Source organism: Euprymna scolopes, chromosome 1 (assembly GCF_053919585.1).
Source record: "Euprymna scolopes isolate OS-2025 chromosome 1, ASM5391958v1, whole genome shotgun sequence".
Classification (NCBI taxonomy): domain Eukaryota; kingdom Metazoa; phylum Mollusca; class Cephalopoda; order Sepiida; family Sepiolidae; genus Euprymna; species Euprymna scolopes.
This window is the reverse complement of record NC_136482.1, coordinates 32503619-32520670: the sequence shown is the minus strand read 5'-3', so window position 1 is coordinate 32520670 and position 17052 is coordinate 32503619. Positions and strand designations below refer to the sequence as shown.

General features: G+C 37.5%; 1 protein-coding gene across 1 annotated transcript in view; it reads right to left on the bottom strand.

Annotated features, from left to right (window-relative positions):
• Window positions 1-11044: 11044 nt before the first annotated feature.
• The window catches only part of LOC145292241 (putative aminopeptidase PLBD2), a 351318-nt gene continuing 345310 nt past the window's right edge, over window positions 11045-17052 (bottom strand). Inside the window, exon 11 of the mRNA XM_080138585.1 lies at window positions 11045-11349. Coding sequence (XP_079994711.1) covers window positions 11164-11349 — 186 coding nt within the window. The 3' untranslated portion in view covers window positions 11045-11163. The remainder of the gene's footprint in view (window positions 11350-17052) is intronic.

The window sequence follows — 17052 nt, the reverse complement described above, 5'->3', positions numbered from 1 at the left end:
TGCCAATTGCGGGTGTTATTGTACAATTATGATTTCGGCTATTTCAGATCAAACGCCTGTGTATTTTGGCTAAAATATTTTATGCATTCTTTTTCGCTTTTGAAGTTTAGAATGTGATTTAACTTTTCGCTACAACGGCACTTTTGCCGCCGCCATCTCAACAACAGACTTAGCTCAGAATTTATTGACAAAAAAAAATTAATAATAATTTTTATTCCTTCAAAACCCGATCATCGTCCGGGAACAAAAAACTACTTTTAACCAAAAGAAACGTCACATCAACCCTACAGGTCTGATGTGACCTCTCTTCAGTGTTACAATAATAAATAGAAAATCTGCATGAAGTAAAATATCATAAGCATATTTTATGACCAGGCCATGCCAGGGTGGGGGGGGTCACAATATATTGGGTATAATTAATAGAGTATTGGCTCTATAATAATAAATACGAAATCTGCATAAAGTAAAATACCATATTTAAGCATATCTTATGACCAGGCACCGACAAGAATATAAGTGGTCCAGAGATCAACCCTTAAGCCACTCCCACATTAATTTTATGCTGCTAGGATGTACGTTCAATGACAACCAGGATGGCCCTATTGTTTAAAAAGGATCTAATTACATTTATTATATCCAATGCATGGTATATGCGTTCAGAGATGACTGTTAAAATATCTGTAGTAGAACGACATTTCCTTAATCCATACTGTTTCTCAGAGAAAAGATTAGCGTTTGCGAGGAGGTGGACTAGTGCTTGATTAAGTTCTCAAAGACTTTAGTGAAGACGAGAAGGAGGCTGATAGGATGATAACTGAGAGGGTCAATCCTTTCACCAGAATTCTTGTAGACTGGTACCACAGAAGCAATTTTCCAGCTATTAGGAAAGTAAGATTCAGCAAAGAATTTATCATTTTTTAAAATTTTTTTATTTTATTTTTTTTTTATTATATTTTCACCCCAAACAAGGCACATTGCCACTTTCGTGTAGGGGGCTACTATCAGGGGAAACATCTATTGGGGTACTATGTAGGGATTAGGGCAGTGAGATGTTGGTTCACGTTGCACTTGAACTTATGCATGTCAGTACAGTTGGGGAAGCAGTGACCTGGAATGGAATTCCAAAGTCTAGCAGTTCTGGGGAAGAAACTACTGGAGTAGAAAGATCTTTTACATCTAGGGATCTCTACAGTGTGGGGGTGGGATTTTGCAGCTTGTCGGGTCTGTCGAGGATGTTCACGTCGTGGGGGCACAAGTGCTTGCAGTTCATCAGAGCATTCACCATTATAATACTTGTAGAACAGGCAGAGGGATGCAACGTTTCGATGATGGGACAGAGGCTGAAGCTTAGATGCCAGTTTAGGGCCTATCAGATCTGCGACTCTCTTTTGAACCCTGTCAAGGCACGAGAGACTAGTAGCCGATGCACCAGCCCAAATATGACAGCAATACTCCATACATGGGCGAATAGTGGCCTTATAGAGGTACAGGATACCTTCGGGTGTTAGAAGTTTTCTAGCACGGTAGAGAGAGCCCACCTTCCTCGCAGCGGCCCTGGCAATGCCCTCGATATAATTGTTCCAACTCATGTTTCCTGTGAACGTTAGGCCAAGGAGCTTGAGAGACGTACTCTCAGATAAAGAGTCGTTGGCCATTGCTATAGGTGGTAGAGAAGGTTTCTTGTAATTATTGAATGAAACCAGTTTTGTCTTGGCGGCATTGAACGTGACCATCCATTTCTGTCCCCATTCCACTACTGATTGGAGGTCATCCTCTAGTGTTTCTGCCATTACTTTAGATATATGTTCATTTGTTTTCCTGTCGTGCCTGCTATAGAGTGTGGTGTCATCAGCATATATACCCATCTCAGAGGCAATTTTGTCGGGGAGGTCATTTATGAATATCAGGAACAGCAGAGGTCCAAGGATAGATCCCTGGGGCACTTCCGCATTTATATCATATTGTTTAGATGTACGACCGTCGAGGACAACCTGGATTTTTCTCTTATCTAAGAAGGATTTAATTATGTTAAGTATTCTACCAGTGATACCATATGATCTAATCTTCCTGAGGAGACCCTCATGCCATACCCTGTCAAAAGCCTTAGATATATCTAGAGCTACCGCTCTGCACTCTCCCGCTTTGTCCAGTGAATGGTATATGCGTTCAGAGATTACAGTGAGGATGTCTGCCGTGGAACGGGCTTGTCTAAATCCATATTGTTGGTCGGTTAGAAGTTTAGCATCTGTAAGGTGCTGGACTAGAGCATGCTTAATTAAGGTCTCAAATATTTTGGCAAAAAGTGGGAGGAGGCTAATAGGGCGATAATTTAATCGGTCAGTTCTTTCGCCAGAATTCTTGAATACTGGTACCACAGAAGCAGTTTTCCAACAGCCCGGAAAGCAAGATTCATTAAGGCATTTGTTGTAGAGTTTGGAGAGAACTGGAGCTACTTCGGAGACCTTGGAAAGTATGGGGGCTAGCTCAGCTGAGCTCTTCTTAATTAGTATAGCAGGCTTATATGCTTTGGAGTTTTTTTATATTGTGGAGTGATTTTCATATCATCTAGTGTGCCTTCAGTCCACATCGGGAAATTTAGGAGGGAGTTGTTTGTTAGCTCTACGGTGGAGTTGTAGGCGAATTGCTAGGCAAGCAGTTTTGCCTTCTCAGTTGCCGTACATGCGACCTTCTGGTTGTTGGATAGTGGAGGAATTACTAATTTCCCTTTATTTACTACACTATTATAGATTTTCCAGAAATCACAAGTTCCTATTGTTTACACTTCTATGCAGTCCCTGGTTAATTCAGCATGCTTTCTTTTGGCTGTGGCTATTTCTCTCTTTAAATGATTTCTAGCATCTACGGACTTTTGCCTATTTGTATTTGACTTATAATGCATGGCGTATGTGCAATACATACTGTCTTTGTGCAATGGCAGCTGCACAATCTGTAGTCAACCACAAGGGTGAATGGGGTTTGCTATAATACTTCCATGTGGAAACATGCTTCGATGCCCGCTTTGCACCATTCAGTTGTCACATTAGCACACTGTTTAGCAGGAAGAGAGATATTGGTTCATGGGGAATCTTTGATGTATTTTCTGATGACTTTCCAGTCAGCCCTTTTGGAGTACCTTGTTGATTTGATCAATGGCTCCTCACCTTGGGGTTGGGATTTAAGTGTGATGTCCACTAATACCACTAGGTGGTCTGCATTTTCAAGTGGACTGTGGGCATTAGTCACACAATACTCGGGTACTGTGATGAGAAATAGGTCTAGAAGTGAAGCCTGCTGGTGTTCACAATCTGGAAGGTGGGTTGGGAACTTGATTGTCTGTGTGAAGAAATGGGCTATAGAGAAGCTATAAGTAGAGTGTCCAGCTGCATCTGTACAACCAGAGAAACCAAACCTATTTTACTGATGAACATTAAAGTCACCAAACACATTTATTTAGGCATTACTATCTAAGGAGAGTGCTGTGTCTATACTATCAGAGACGATCGATTAGGCTATAGTCCTGACTAAAGGGAGAACGATATATATATATATATATATATATATATATATATATATATATATATATATAACTTTATTACGTCACCTGATGATGACTTGTGATCTTAACTGACCATTTGTCCGAAATATTAGCATGTCCAGTGTTGCGACCATGTAAATTTGTCTATATCATAAAATATATATATATATATATATATACACACACACACACTAGCAGAAAAATCTGGCATTACTCAAGATTAAATGAGAAACCATGTGTTTTTTTATGACTGGGTAATGCCGGACAGCCTGCTAATATATGCATACATTATATATTACACACACTAGTAGAATAATCCGACATTACTCAGGATTGATAGAAAAAATGTCATTTTGCTACCAACCCATACCGCAATATTAATTTGATTCTTATATTTTACATTTTAAAAATTCAATTTTTACGTTGTAGTGCTCAAGAATATGTTTAGTATTAAACTAGGTTAAAGGGGTTTATGTACAATGACATCATAATGTTTAACATCGATTTTACATGCTGGCATTTCTTGGATAGCTCTAAGAAATTGACTTCCAAAATAACCTATCTCTGGCCAGGTATTTATTATCCCTATTTCTCTCAAGTTCATTCTTATCAATTCCTCCCATGCTTTTTGTGGTTTTCTCTGAACTGAATCTGCTATCTGAACTGCTGCACATCTAACCCAAGAACTCTTATTCTTTCAACATGGTCATACCATCAAAGTCTCCTGTTTCACATGCATCATATCCAGATTTAATCTTCTTTTGAAGACATCAGACTTAAGTTTGTCTTCAAGACTGTTATACATCCATCATATCATGTCTATCCATGCAAAGCAGGTCCTCAACTCTCATTGGCCAAGTTTCATTCAATAGATCCATCACACTGTGTAAAGAAAGTAATTCTTAGCTTGATGTCTTCAACGGAGATAAAGAGAAAGAAACATTCAAAGGAGAAAAGAACCTGAAAAAAAAAAGTTGAAAGAAATGATTTTTATAAAAGTGAAAGTCCTGATAGGAAAAAGTCTGTAATCTGTTGGCTGCCAAGAGTTAACCATTTGGCTTACAAGCGAAATCCTTGTATTGTAACATTTTTGAGAAGGAAAGAGAGAGAGAGAGGTTGGGGTTCACTTACTGAAGGCAATTCAAATTTTGTAAAAATCCTTTTTAGAAAGTACATTAGTTCCTTTTTTTTTTATTCAGTCCTTTCTAGAAACAATCATCGCCATCTCCTTGTTTTAAGTGATGTCCATTCTTCCATTATACTGCGTTAGCTTCTTTAGTCAATTTTTTTGTAAGTAGCATTTTCATGCATGCGACCACAACATTTCCAAATCATCCTGGCCAAGTAATGCCGACCATAAGACGAGTTATCTTTTGTAATCTTCCCCTCATAGAGGAAAGACAATATAAAGTTCACATTTCAGAGTTGAAGTCTGAAACAAGGTTTCAGGTTACCAGAAAGTACTGTGACGAATCCTATGTTTTCCTTTTCATCCTGGGATAATTAATGCGTTTGAATTTACTGCATATTCCAACTATTTTAATGTCTAGTTAAGATAGAGAAACTGTTCATGAGCCTTTTTGGTCTCCTTTCCTTGCCAGAGACCTCAAAAAAATATGTCCGGTAACTTGGAGATATTTAATTGATGTTAACGCCAAGACGACATGTCAGCAACTGATATTTTCTTTTAAATAATGCCCCCCCCGACTAAGATTTTGATGTGTAAAGAGAGGCTAGCCCAACCAGTAAGCAGAATGGACCCACATGATGTAGAAGGGGGGGGGGAGAACGAAACATAAAGAGGAGGCAGGAAGAAGAAGAAAAAAGGGAAAAGAAGGACAAAATAAAATAGTGGAAATAATTTTCCACATGTGTACACATGCCTGATAGACTCTAACCTTGGTTGACAGTGTTAGTAATGGCAAAAGTTTTCTTAACAGACTACATCCCCTCATAACTTTTGTAACATTTTATTTAAATCATTCTTGAGGCACAGCATATACTCTTTGCTCTAATACCATTTCTATTCTTATGTTTTGATTTCTATAATTTCAAAGTTATAAATATAAAATAAATTAACAAATTCTGCTATCCTTCTATAGATGTCTGTCACAAACACAGACCACACAATATCAAGCTAATGACCATAATATCTATGCGCCCTGATTAACATTACCAAGGTCCTGGATATGACCTTAAACTATATCCAGTGGTGAGGCCCCAGCTTGCGGGCTTTCGGGAGTGTGGAACCACCCTTTAATTACCATTGCTCCCATGTCCACTCTAACCTGGAGTGGTATTACCTGTTAGGGTCCCAACTATGGGTTAAATAGAAACCAACTTGAAAACAACAAATATATTCTATTAAAAAATTTTTTTCAAAATCTTTGGATTCGGCATTAAATAACCCGAAAAGGGTTGATATGCCGTAAAACAAAAACAACCAACCAACATTACCAAATATGCTAATTAGTTATTATAACGGCCAGTATGTGTGTCTAGATATTACCCACGTACCTCAGTGATTGGTGTAAATGATGAGGCAGAATCTATAACGGAATGTTGGATATTGCAAGTTCACATACGGATATCCTCATGAGAGAGTACTCTGTTGTAGCCATTAACGATGATATGCTAGCTTGTTGTAACTTGTGAACAATGCTATTGAAAGGGAATTTGGGTTGTATATAACCGGATCAGTTTGCGATGGGAAGTGTGAACTGTGCCTTGATAACGCCATCTGTAGCAGAAATCATTGCAATCACCAGAATACCTTTATCCTGCATCCAGTTATCTTATTTCAAACATCTGCGTGGCAGTTAAGTAGAAGAGGTTTCTACTTTGTTCCCTCATGAATGATGAGGAGAACCTTTACTGGAAACTGCTTTATCGATGCACTGAGGATTGGAGATGGCTGAAATTGGAGTTGTCAGTTGACGTTCAAGGGAAACTGAGTTTGGACCATAAACAAGGCTGTCACTACAGGAAAGGATAAAAATTTAGTCAATAGACTAATCTGTTGAGATGGAAAGAGAAATGTCTCTCGGATAAGAGTCTAACTTTGTCTTAAATCAGTTGAAGGTGATATAATCATTGATGATCTAATAATCCATGTCATTCTGGTGACCAGTATAGCAGGTTGTGGTCTTATTGACTGGAAGGGGCAACGTGATAGAGGCCCAACAGATGAACAGGAATGCACTCAGTATTTCTGAGGTAGTAGTGACAATATCACTAGATCATTCAAAGATCTAGAGGAGAATTAACAGCGGAGATTAGAAACCGTCTAATACAAGAAAGACTATTCTGAAACACAAAAACAAACCAAAATTTTTTTTTATATTCTTTGCAAGTTCATTTTTTTCATTTTTCAGCTGCTGTTAAACCATAGTTTGCTTGTAATTATAGTAAAATAGAAATGAGGGAAGTAAACAATCATTTTTTGTGTGTGTGTGTAATAATGTTAAAGGGAAGGTCGAAGGGTGTATTTTTATGAGGTAAAAAGACGAAAATGGACAAGCATTGCCCCCTCAATGTGGCTAGTCACAAGAAATTCAACCCCCAGGCAAAGCTAATTGCCATAATACCTATGAGCCCTGATTAACATTACTAAGTACATCAACTAGTAATTATATGGGCCAGTGTGTGTTTGGTCGGATGTTAAAATTATGTAATATCCATGTGAAAATTAAAAAAAACTAATTGTTGCTTAAAGATATTTCCGGTCAGGGAAAGGAGGTGTTGATTCGCTTTGGGAATTCGATTGATGTGTAATTTGGGGTTTACATAATGGAATTGAACTAAACGACAGTCGGAAATGAGAAATAAATATTTTGTTTGGTTTAAAGATTTAATTCTGCGCAAAAAAGAGTTGAAGGCCAGTTCGTTTATGATTTGGCTGCTGAGTAATAGCATGCCTTTGATAATCGGTTATTTTGGTTGGATATCATTTTTTAAATTATCATTAAAGATTTGTCTATGTGCAAAAAGGGGGGGGGTGTCATTTCAATTGAGAGCAAAAAGAAATGTCAACTCGAAATGAGTTGAACATTTGACCACAGTGATGAGATATTAAGCCATGAGGTTAGTTGCTTTGAGATTAGAATGAAAGAATTAAAAAAAAATTATTGTTAAATGTCATTTTGATTAATGATAAACGAAATCAAGAAAGAGTGTTCTAGATAGAAAAAGAAAAAAAAACGAGGGCGTCTGTCATGGAAGTTTGTTGACGATAACGTTGGTACACATTTTTTTTTTTTTTGTCTACTATTTTTTCTTACTTTCACATTTTCTTTGTTTGAATTATACTCTTATTTGGATTATTGACTAAAATTGTCTTGAAATATATCCATTGAACTGTCAACACGGCGGTGTGTGTCATTTATTTGCTTTCATTGCTATAACAGTGAGTGAGACTTCTGTTGCTTTGTTTTCTTCCTCTTTCTCTTGCTGTGATTGACAACAAATTTTATTTTGACAACGATGTTACTTGGCACAGGAGCGTCTTCTACTTTTCCTAACCAAACGATATGGAGTCCGATCAGGTAACTGTTTTTGTGTGTGTAACCGTACAGTTGAAGATGCGTCATAACCACTAGGACTTTCTTGTAACCACCAGTCATAATTTCACAACAAGAACTATTGGTTACAAATCTACTTATCCAATCCAGATCCTCTTGATAACATAATTTCTGAAAATATTTGGTTGTAGAAGTCTATTTCCAAAAACCTTAGGAGACTTGTGAACAGACAGACAGACAATAACATATTTCAACTATTATTGTTTTTTTTAATTTTTTTTTCAGAAAGTGTCTTGTTAAAATCGAAATAAATTGATTTTTAGGCATGAAAGATGCTCGCTAAAGTTACAGTAAGTTATTGTCTGGTATGTGTGAAGTTTTTTTGTTATTCTTTATGTATTAAAAGCTCCATGCTGATGCCACGGTTTGATCTCAAGAGACAATGGATACCCCCTGTAAGGATAGTTATGCATGTAATTGGGAGGCAAGGTTTGTGCTATCCCCCGCCACATCTGTCTTCAATCAGCACTGCTTGAATACAATGGCAAATGCTAGATGACTGGAAACAATGCAGAGATAAGCGGAGAGCACGTACAGCACTTGGAATTCCTAAATGGTGACCACGCGAGAACTGTGTGAAATTGCGGGCATTAAAAGACCATGGTTCAACGTTGCTTAACTTGGGTGATCTAACGGGAACCAGTGTGTCAACGTGAATTAAGCAGTATATAAAAACTCCATTTAGTTTGATAATAAGTCGAATTTTTAATTCAGATTGAACCTGTAATTAAAAACTTCAACTCAGTACATCAATTGTCTTGTGGTTGAGTTTCAATCCAGCTTAAAGCAGTTGCTGGTCTAGCAGCACTGATTAGCTGTCATGCAGCAAAACTATGGATGACTAATGTAAGCTAGGTATGTGTATATGTTTATATGTTCATATATTTGTATGTACACAACTTATTCCTATACTGATTAACCAATTATGATGAATTTTATAACATACTAGCGAGGGGTACCCGGCGTTGCCCGGGTGTTTGGAGGTGTGTGTGGTTTTGGGTAAATCAAAACTTTGGAGGGGGGGGGGGTTAAAATAAAAAAACAACATATTTTGGTAGGTAAGTATGAGGATCGAACCCAAACCCTTGAGGCAAAGTTGGAAATTAAAGTGTGAAAAAAAAAAGAGTGCCACATTAACCATTGGGCCACCGCGATATGCTAACGGAAACATGTTTGAATTTATTTAATTACTTAAATTAGCAGGTGCACGTTTTAATGACTTAATGAGGTCAACTTTTGACTGCGGGGTATCATTTAGTGCGGAACGCTTTTTTTTTTTCCAAGATGTTGGGGGTAGGGGAAACAGCTCCACTTGTCCAAATTAAGGAGATAATATTTCCACATTGAGTAAAGCTCATTGCTTTTGGACATTTCCGGCGATCGAGACCAGAAAAATACCTAGACAATCAGTGTCGCTTTTATTATAGAAAAAGGCCTAACCCACATGCAGCGAGCGAAAATTGTTAAATATTTATCTTCCCGAAGTCAAGAAAATTAAATAGACAGGCGAGCTCCGTTGTTAACTCTGAGATATTACGATTTATATGTGATATAAAAAGTTTTAAAAAGTTGTTAGGCGACCGACCGCTTCTCTGAAAAAACCCTTTCTTGGACATACACAAAAAACGAACATACATTTTCGCTTTTATATATATAGATATGCTATACATAAGGGGTAGTAATGTGGGCTATATTTAATTTAACTAGATTTAGTTTTATGCAATAAGAGTTAAAAGTGGAATATCAAATGGGCAATTCCTCTCGTTTGAAAATTCAAATGTTTCAAATGAGAGATGGTGTCAATATTATGCCACCTGAAACATCTTTAAAATACACCAAATAAAGTGAAATTTGAGAAATATTTATTAATTGATGTCTAATACCTATGGTTACAATTTCATTAAACTCGGAGTTATCAAAACTTATGAAGGGCTTCCATTCCTTTTTACTGACTTTTAAAATATAAATTAAAACTAAAACCATATCATGATTTCATATGCATAAAAGTTGTGATTCCAAATTTATAATGATCGGTCAGTTAGTTTAGAAGTATTAACAATTATTTCATATGTGTAATATTAGTGCATGCATAGTAGATAAGCATTTAAACAGAGTAGTAAAAATAAGAACACAAACACGTCTCTAAAGCACAACCAAGATATTTCAATTGATTCAGATGACCACCCTTATTTGAACTGCTGCATACAAATATATAAACATATACACGCACCTAACTCTATATATAGAGAGTTAAGATTGAGGAACATTAGGTTGAAAACTTGGCAGTGTCAATATAAGATATGTAAAGTATTAGTCCTAGTCCAGAATTCCTCTGATATTAAAAAACAAAAATGTAGCAAAATCTGTATCTCCCATGACAAAACGAAAATATCATATTTTAAATAAATTGATCAAGTAGTTTTATTTTTATACAGAAAATCATTTTTAAGTGATTAATGGGAATTCGTGGGCATTACAAAAATCTCACGAATTTGAATTATTGATTTTTCTCTCTTTGTATATTTTTAGATTGTTTCCAAAATGGCAGACATGACAGTTACTCTTCTGTTTTTCATAAAATTTGATTTTCTTATTTAAAAATGAACTACATGTTCAATTTATGTGATTTTTGGAGTATGGCATCGTTTTGTCAAGGCTACACACATCATACAAACTTGTTTTGATTTTGTTATTTTTAATATGAGGATAATTCTGGTCAAGAACCAAAATATTATTTTTCAGAGTATTGAGCACTTTTCGGTTTAATACATACATTTTACTAAATTAACACAAACAACCAAATATGGTACACCTTCATTATCATAAATATGAAATCTTTTTTTTTTTTTTTTAAATGTTTTTCACATGTTGAGAAATGTTGGATCACAAAACGTCAAGTTCATTAAAAAAAAAAACAATGAAGATATGATGAAATAATTTTTTTCCTTTTTTTCTTTTTATAATAAAAAACAATATACAACGTCTTTAACAAATTTTCTCTCTCGCTTTTTCTTACTTTATTCTTTTTTTTCTTTCTCTTTCTTTCACTCATTCAAATTTCATGACATCATCGCCAAAAATATACGGCTCAAACTTGAAGATATCCGGGTGGCCAATGTGTGAGACTGTGTTCTTGAAGTCTGATTTGCTCCACTGGAAGGGTGTCACTTGGTCGTAAGTCGGACCTGCAATCGCGACAAATTGTAGATCACGCGCAAGAGAACTGTTGGTCAACTGAAATAAAAGAAAAGAAAAAAATTTAAATTAAAATTTGTTTAAAAAGGAAATAACTTCAAATCAATGGATTGATAATATATATCTATATATATATAAAGTGAGACTCTGCGTGACAACACCTCTCAACCTATATACTCAACAAATTTTTAATCTACAAACTTGAAGTTTGGTGTATAGGCTATTCAGACATGTGGAAAACTTTTTAATTAGTTTTCATCCAGAAAAAAAGGGCTATTCTGAGTCAAAATTGAAAAATTGGTACTTCGGGATGGGGGGGGGGGGTCAGCGGATTTTTATCTGTGTCAAATGTTTCCGGACTGCGCATGTCTTCAGACAATTCTCACCTGGAACCACAGAGATTCAACGTCTCTATCCACTGTGCCACGGGCCCCGAAACGTTGTGAAACAACAACTAAGAAAGATGAGGATAATAGTCCGTAATAAATAAATTAATAAATAATACTCATCTCAAGAATGAATTCCAATTAAAATAATATATATCCCATTCGGTACAGACCCGACCATGGAAGATCAGATAATAAATAAACGTGGATTTATAAGATCAAAAAATTCAACCTTGATTGCCGTTTGGGGCCCGTGATGCGGTGGATAGAGAGGTTGAATCTCTACGGGTCCAGGTGAGAATTGTCTGAAGATAGCGGTTTCAATTCTACCCAAAGCTGGCCAGAGGTTTACTTGGCTAAATCGTGATGAGATGACAACAACTATGGGTGGCAGTAATTGCTGAGAATGCAGTTAGGAGATTCAGAGTTCCTATCCCGTCACAGTTACCACCTGACGAAGGCCAAAGGAATAGTTGAAACGTTGTGAAACAACAACTTTTTTTTTTTTTTTTTTTTTTTTTACACAGTGGTCACAACTTATCAAGGCCCGGAAGCCACTCGGGGATAAGGGTTATTGCAAGTACATTACGTTAGTGTGGAGATTTGATGAAGTGTTTACTTAAGGGGGGGGGCGGTTCATTAGGAATTTGTTAACGTTGGACTTGAACACATCCAAGTTGTAGTCAGGTGGGAAGCAGGCAGACGGAGCAGAGTTCCATAGGCATGCAGTTCTAAGAAAGAAGCTTTGTTCATAGAATCCACGTTTTGATTTAGGCACAGATAAAGAGTGGGGGAAATTTTTCACAGTGAATTCGGCTAGACTGGTGTTTTTCGCAAAAGATTGGTGAGGGGGGACCAGAGATTGGAGGTCAGACGAGCACCTGCCATGGAAATAACGATAAAACAAGGATAGGTTCGCAACGTCTCTTCTGTGGGAGAGAGGTTGCAGGGTAGAGAAAAGGGCATCCCCCACTAAGCCACGAAGTCTATTTTGTACTCTGTCAAGGCAGGATAGGCTGTTTTTAGCAGCTCCTGCCCAGATATGGCAGCAGTATTCCATCCTTGGACGTACTTGGCTTTTATATAAATAGAGAATTGCATCAGTAGTGAGATATCTTCTGGAGCGGTAGAAGGATCCCACCATCTTTCCAGCGACCTTGGCAACAGACTTGATGTACGCGTTCCATTTCAGATCATGAGTAAAAGTCAAACCCAGAAGCGTGTCAAAACACTCCAGATGAGAGCTATCCATCCCAATTGATGCCAGATGGGGATCAGAGCGTTGATGATGTAAGGATAGAAGTTTGGTTTTAGATGCATTAAAAGTAACCAGCCACATCTTCCCCCACTGAACCACACGCTCGAGATCAGAGGAGAGAAAATCAGAGAGAACTTTGTCATTTACAGCCTTTGATGTGTTGCCGTAGATGGTCGTGTCATCAGCATAGATGTCAACGAATGATTTAAGTATGTGTTTAGGGAGGTCATTGATGTAGATCAGGAAGAGAGTTGGGCCCAGGATTGACCCTTGAGGGACTCCAGCATTAATACTGCAGGCCTCTGATTTTTGTCCATCGACAACTACTCTTATGAGCCTATCGGAGAGAAATGATTTAATGATTGAGAAAACATTTCCAGTTATACCGTAGCTGGAAATCTTGTGAAGTAGACCCTTATGCCATACCTTGTCGAAGGTCTTTGATATGTCAAGAGCAATTGCCCTAGAAAGGAAGCCTTTGTCAAGAGATTCACTAATCCTGTGAGATATAACCGTCAGCACATCTGCGGTAGATCTTGCAGAGCGGAAACCATATTGTGTGTCACTAAGAAAGTTGTTTCTGCTGAGGTGGTTGACTATTTCTCTATTTAATATTGATTCCAGTAACTTACTCATAACACACAGGAGACTTATTGGTCTGTACTGAGAGGGAGATGGCTTATCACCTGAATTCTTAAATACAGGGCAAACTGATGAGGTCTCCCAGGGAGCCGGAAAGCACTTCTCCTTAAGGCAGCGCTTAAACAGTTTCGTAAGTATGGGAGCAAGTTCTGGTTGAAGCTTTTTTAACACTATAATTGGGATGCCGTCAGGGCCAGTTGCTTTACTGGAATCAAGGTTCTTATCAGCTTGGCGACCTCATGCACGTATATTTGTATGTTACCTAGCGTGTTCTGTGTTATAAGAGGAAATATGGGGAGTTGATGGACTTCGTCGCATAGGGTAGAATTAGCTGCAAAGTTCTTTGCAAATAGTTTGGTCTTGTCTGATGCTGACGAGATGACCTCTGGTCCATTAATAATGGTTGGGATAGAACGCACACTTCTGTTCAGGATCCTATTTGCTATTTGCCAAAATTGGTGGGAACCAAGCCGCTGATCAGCTACCTTGGATTTAACAGATTGGGCATATAGCTCTCTTGCATTTTTTATTACTCTTTTACAGTGGTTGCTGGCAGTCCTGAAAGCAGCTTTAGTCTCAGTGCATCTATTACGTTGGTAGCTATGGAAAAAAGTGATTTCTGTGCACGATAGCAGCAGCACATTCTGGGGAGAACCATGGCTGGCTGTTAGGTTTTTGTTGGAATTTTTTAGATGGTATGAATTGGTCTATGCCTACAATTAACCATTTGGTCAGATCTGATACTATAGAGGACACTTCCTTTTTAAACATGGAGTGCAGAGGTAGATCAGATATGAATGTACGGAAGCTATCCCAGTCAGCCATAGAGTATCGGTATACAGTATGGTGAAGGGGTACGTCTGGGGGACTTATTACATTTCGTTTTTATCTTAACTGATACGACGGAGTGGTCAGAGGATCCTAGAGGAGAATGAATGCAACATGAACATAGCTCATGGGAAGTTGAGAGATAAAGGTCTAGAAGGCTTGCATATTGACCGGGTGTATCGGGCACATGGGTGGGTTTGCAAACAATCTGAGTGAGGTCATAAGCAATGGCAAAATCATGACAAAACCTCCCCTCATCGTCTGTCTTATTTGAATGGGTCAGCCATTCCACGTTATGGATGTTGAAGTCACCACAGATGTGGATATTAGCCGAGGGATGTGCAGACAAGACAAGATGTGGTCTATTTTCTCAGCTATGCTCTTAAAGATAGTAACTCTGCTGTTGTGGGGCCGATAGAGGGCAAATATAAATGCAGTGGTGTTAGCAAGTGCAACCCGGAAACACATATAGGGTAAGTTAGGATCTTCTCTAGAGATATCCCTGCCACACGGGAAGCCATCTTTTTTGTAGCACACGAAAAGGTAAAGCCGTAACAATTACCCACTAGTATGGCATCGAGAGGCCGCACCAGAGACTACTGCATGGTCCAGATCCACTCACCAAATGGCAATACTTTGCGCCTGCTGATAGGACAGCCTCCTTAGTGGTTAATCCAAGGTTCGGGTCCCTGACTATCAGGCGGATAATGTCAGCCCAGACAAAACGTTTACCTCCAGCACCCTTACTAGTGACATGGCCACAAGGACAGACATAGAGACAGAAAAATTTCTGACATCTCAGACTACTGTTCACCAAAGTACTACTGACCTTTACTACCAACTAATAAAGATGAAGATAATAGTCCGCAATAAATAAATTAAGCTCCAGGCTTAGTCATCATTAATCTCTCCAGCATTGTTATTATCTGAGCTACGGGCAGATTGCTATGAAAGGTAAAAATCAAGTGACTTTGAGCTATTAATGTTTAATTTTGAGCATGTACAAAAGAAATAGCAGGTATGTTTTATTCGACTTACCTTACCATGCTAAACTATTTTGTTTTCAATTTTAACCCCTTAGCAGCAATTTTTGCCGGCTAAAATCCAAACTGAAAGTGTGCTACAGGTCCAAATACCCAAATATCAAATTTTAACTTTGTAGACTAAATATTCAGATAGGAGTTTTGTAGAGACTTTTCAGACACACACCGACAAGAACACTATATATATGTAAGAATATATCCATGTGCGAGAACATTTTCACCTTAAATTCTACACAATTATGCAAAATGTAGAAACTATGCATAAATAGAATTCAATGTAATAGTGAAATGAAACCAATCATCTAATAAGAAACCATAAAAAAATGAATAAATAATTAATTAAAGTTCGATTTTCAAAGAAATATGCAATTTAGTTAACTTTCATGTAGTCGTTTACATATCCATAACTGAGTATATTAAAGTTTGTTTTAATAATTTTAAATAGTGGGCTTTTAATCTATAATATAAAGCTGTGTGTGTGTGTGCCTGGTCACGAATAGGCTCCTATATGGTTGACTATTTTAAAAAAAGTGATTGCATATAATGATAGATGTATCAGGACACAGGAATGGGTATGTTTGATCTGGCAGAATGGTGGTTTATTAAAATTGTGGGGTCTGCATTCTCGCCTGGTCCACAAAGTATGGAAATAAAAAAATTAAAAAAAAACGTTTACAACTGTTTTTGATATAGATGTACATAATAATATTTTGATAAGTATGTTTTAACTTAAATAGGGATGGTATAATAAAATTGTGGGGTCTGCGTTCGCCCCTGGCCTCCATAGAATGGAAATAGGCACAAACTTTAATAAAGACTTTTCATATCTATCTGCGTAAGTATACTTTGACAATTACGTTTCAGTTTGAAGAAATATGGTATAATAAAATTATTGGGTGTTCGTTCGTGCCTGACCTTCATAGAATGGAAATATGTCACAAAGTTTAACAAGGTTTTTTAATATAGATCCACAGAATATTGTGATAAGTGTTTCAGCGTGAACAGGTATGGTATAATAAATTATGGGGTTTATCTATTTTATTTTTACTTTCATCATATTTTGCTTTGGTTTTGATACCCCCAAATTCGAAGCTATCTCTTTACAACCCTTCCTTTTCATAACCTATCATCTCTATATATAAAAGTGAAAATGTATCTATGTATGCTTCTCCTCGATGTCCACAAAAGGCTTCTTTCAGAGAAGCGCTCGCTCGCAACTTCTTAAAACTTTTTATATCACCTATAAATTGTAATATCTCACACTTAACCACGGAGCTCGCCTGTCTATTTAATTTTATTGACTTTCAAACGTTAATTATTCCACATTTCCCGCATCGGCACGCGTTACATTCGGTTTTCAGTATAAACAAAAAGCGAAACTCGACTCTAATCACCGGCCCAGCTCCAAACCCCCTCGGGGGTCCGGGCGACAAGATCAAAGTGTAGTATCTGTTCCGACAGATGCTGCAAAGCTATGACTAGCACAGACCAGCTATGACTAGCAAAGACCATATGTGGGGGTAACCCCACATATCTGACCTTGGTCACTGAAGGGGCAACCCTTCATACCAACAGTTTCTAATCC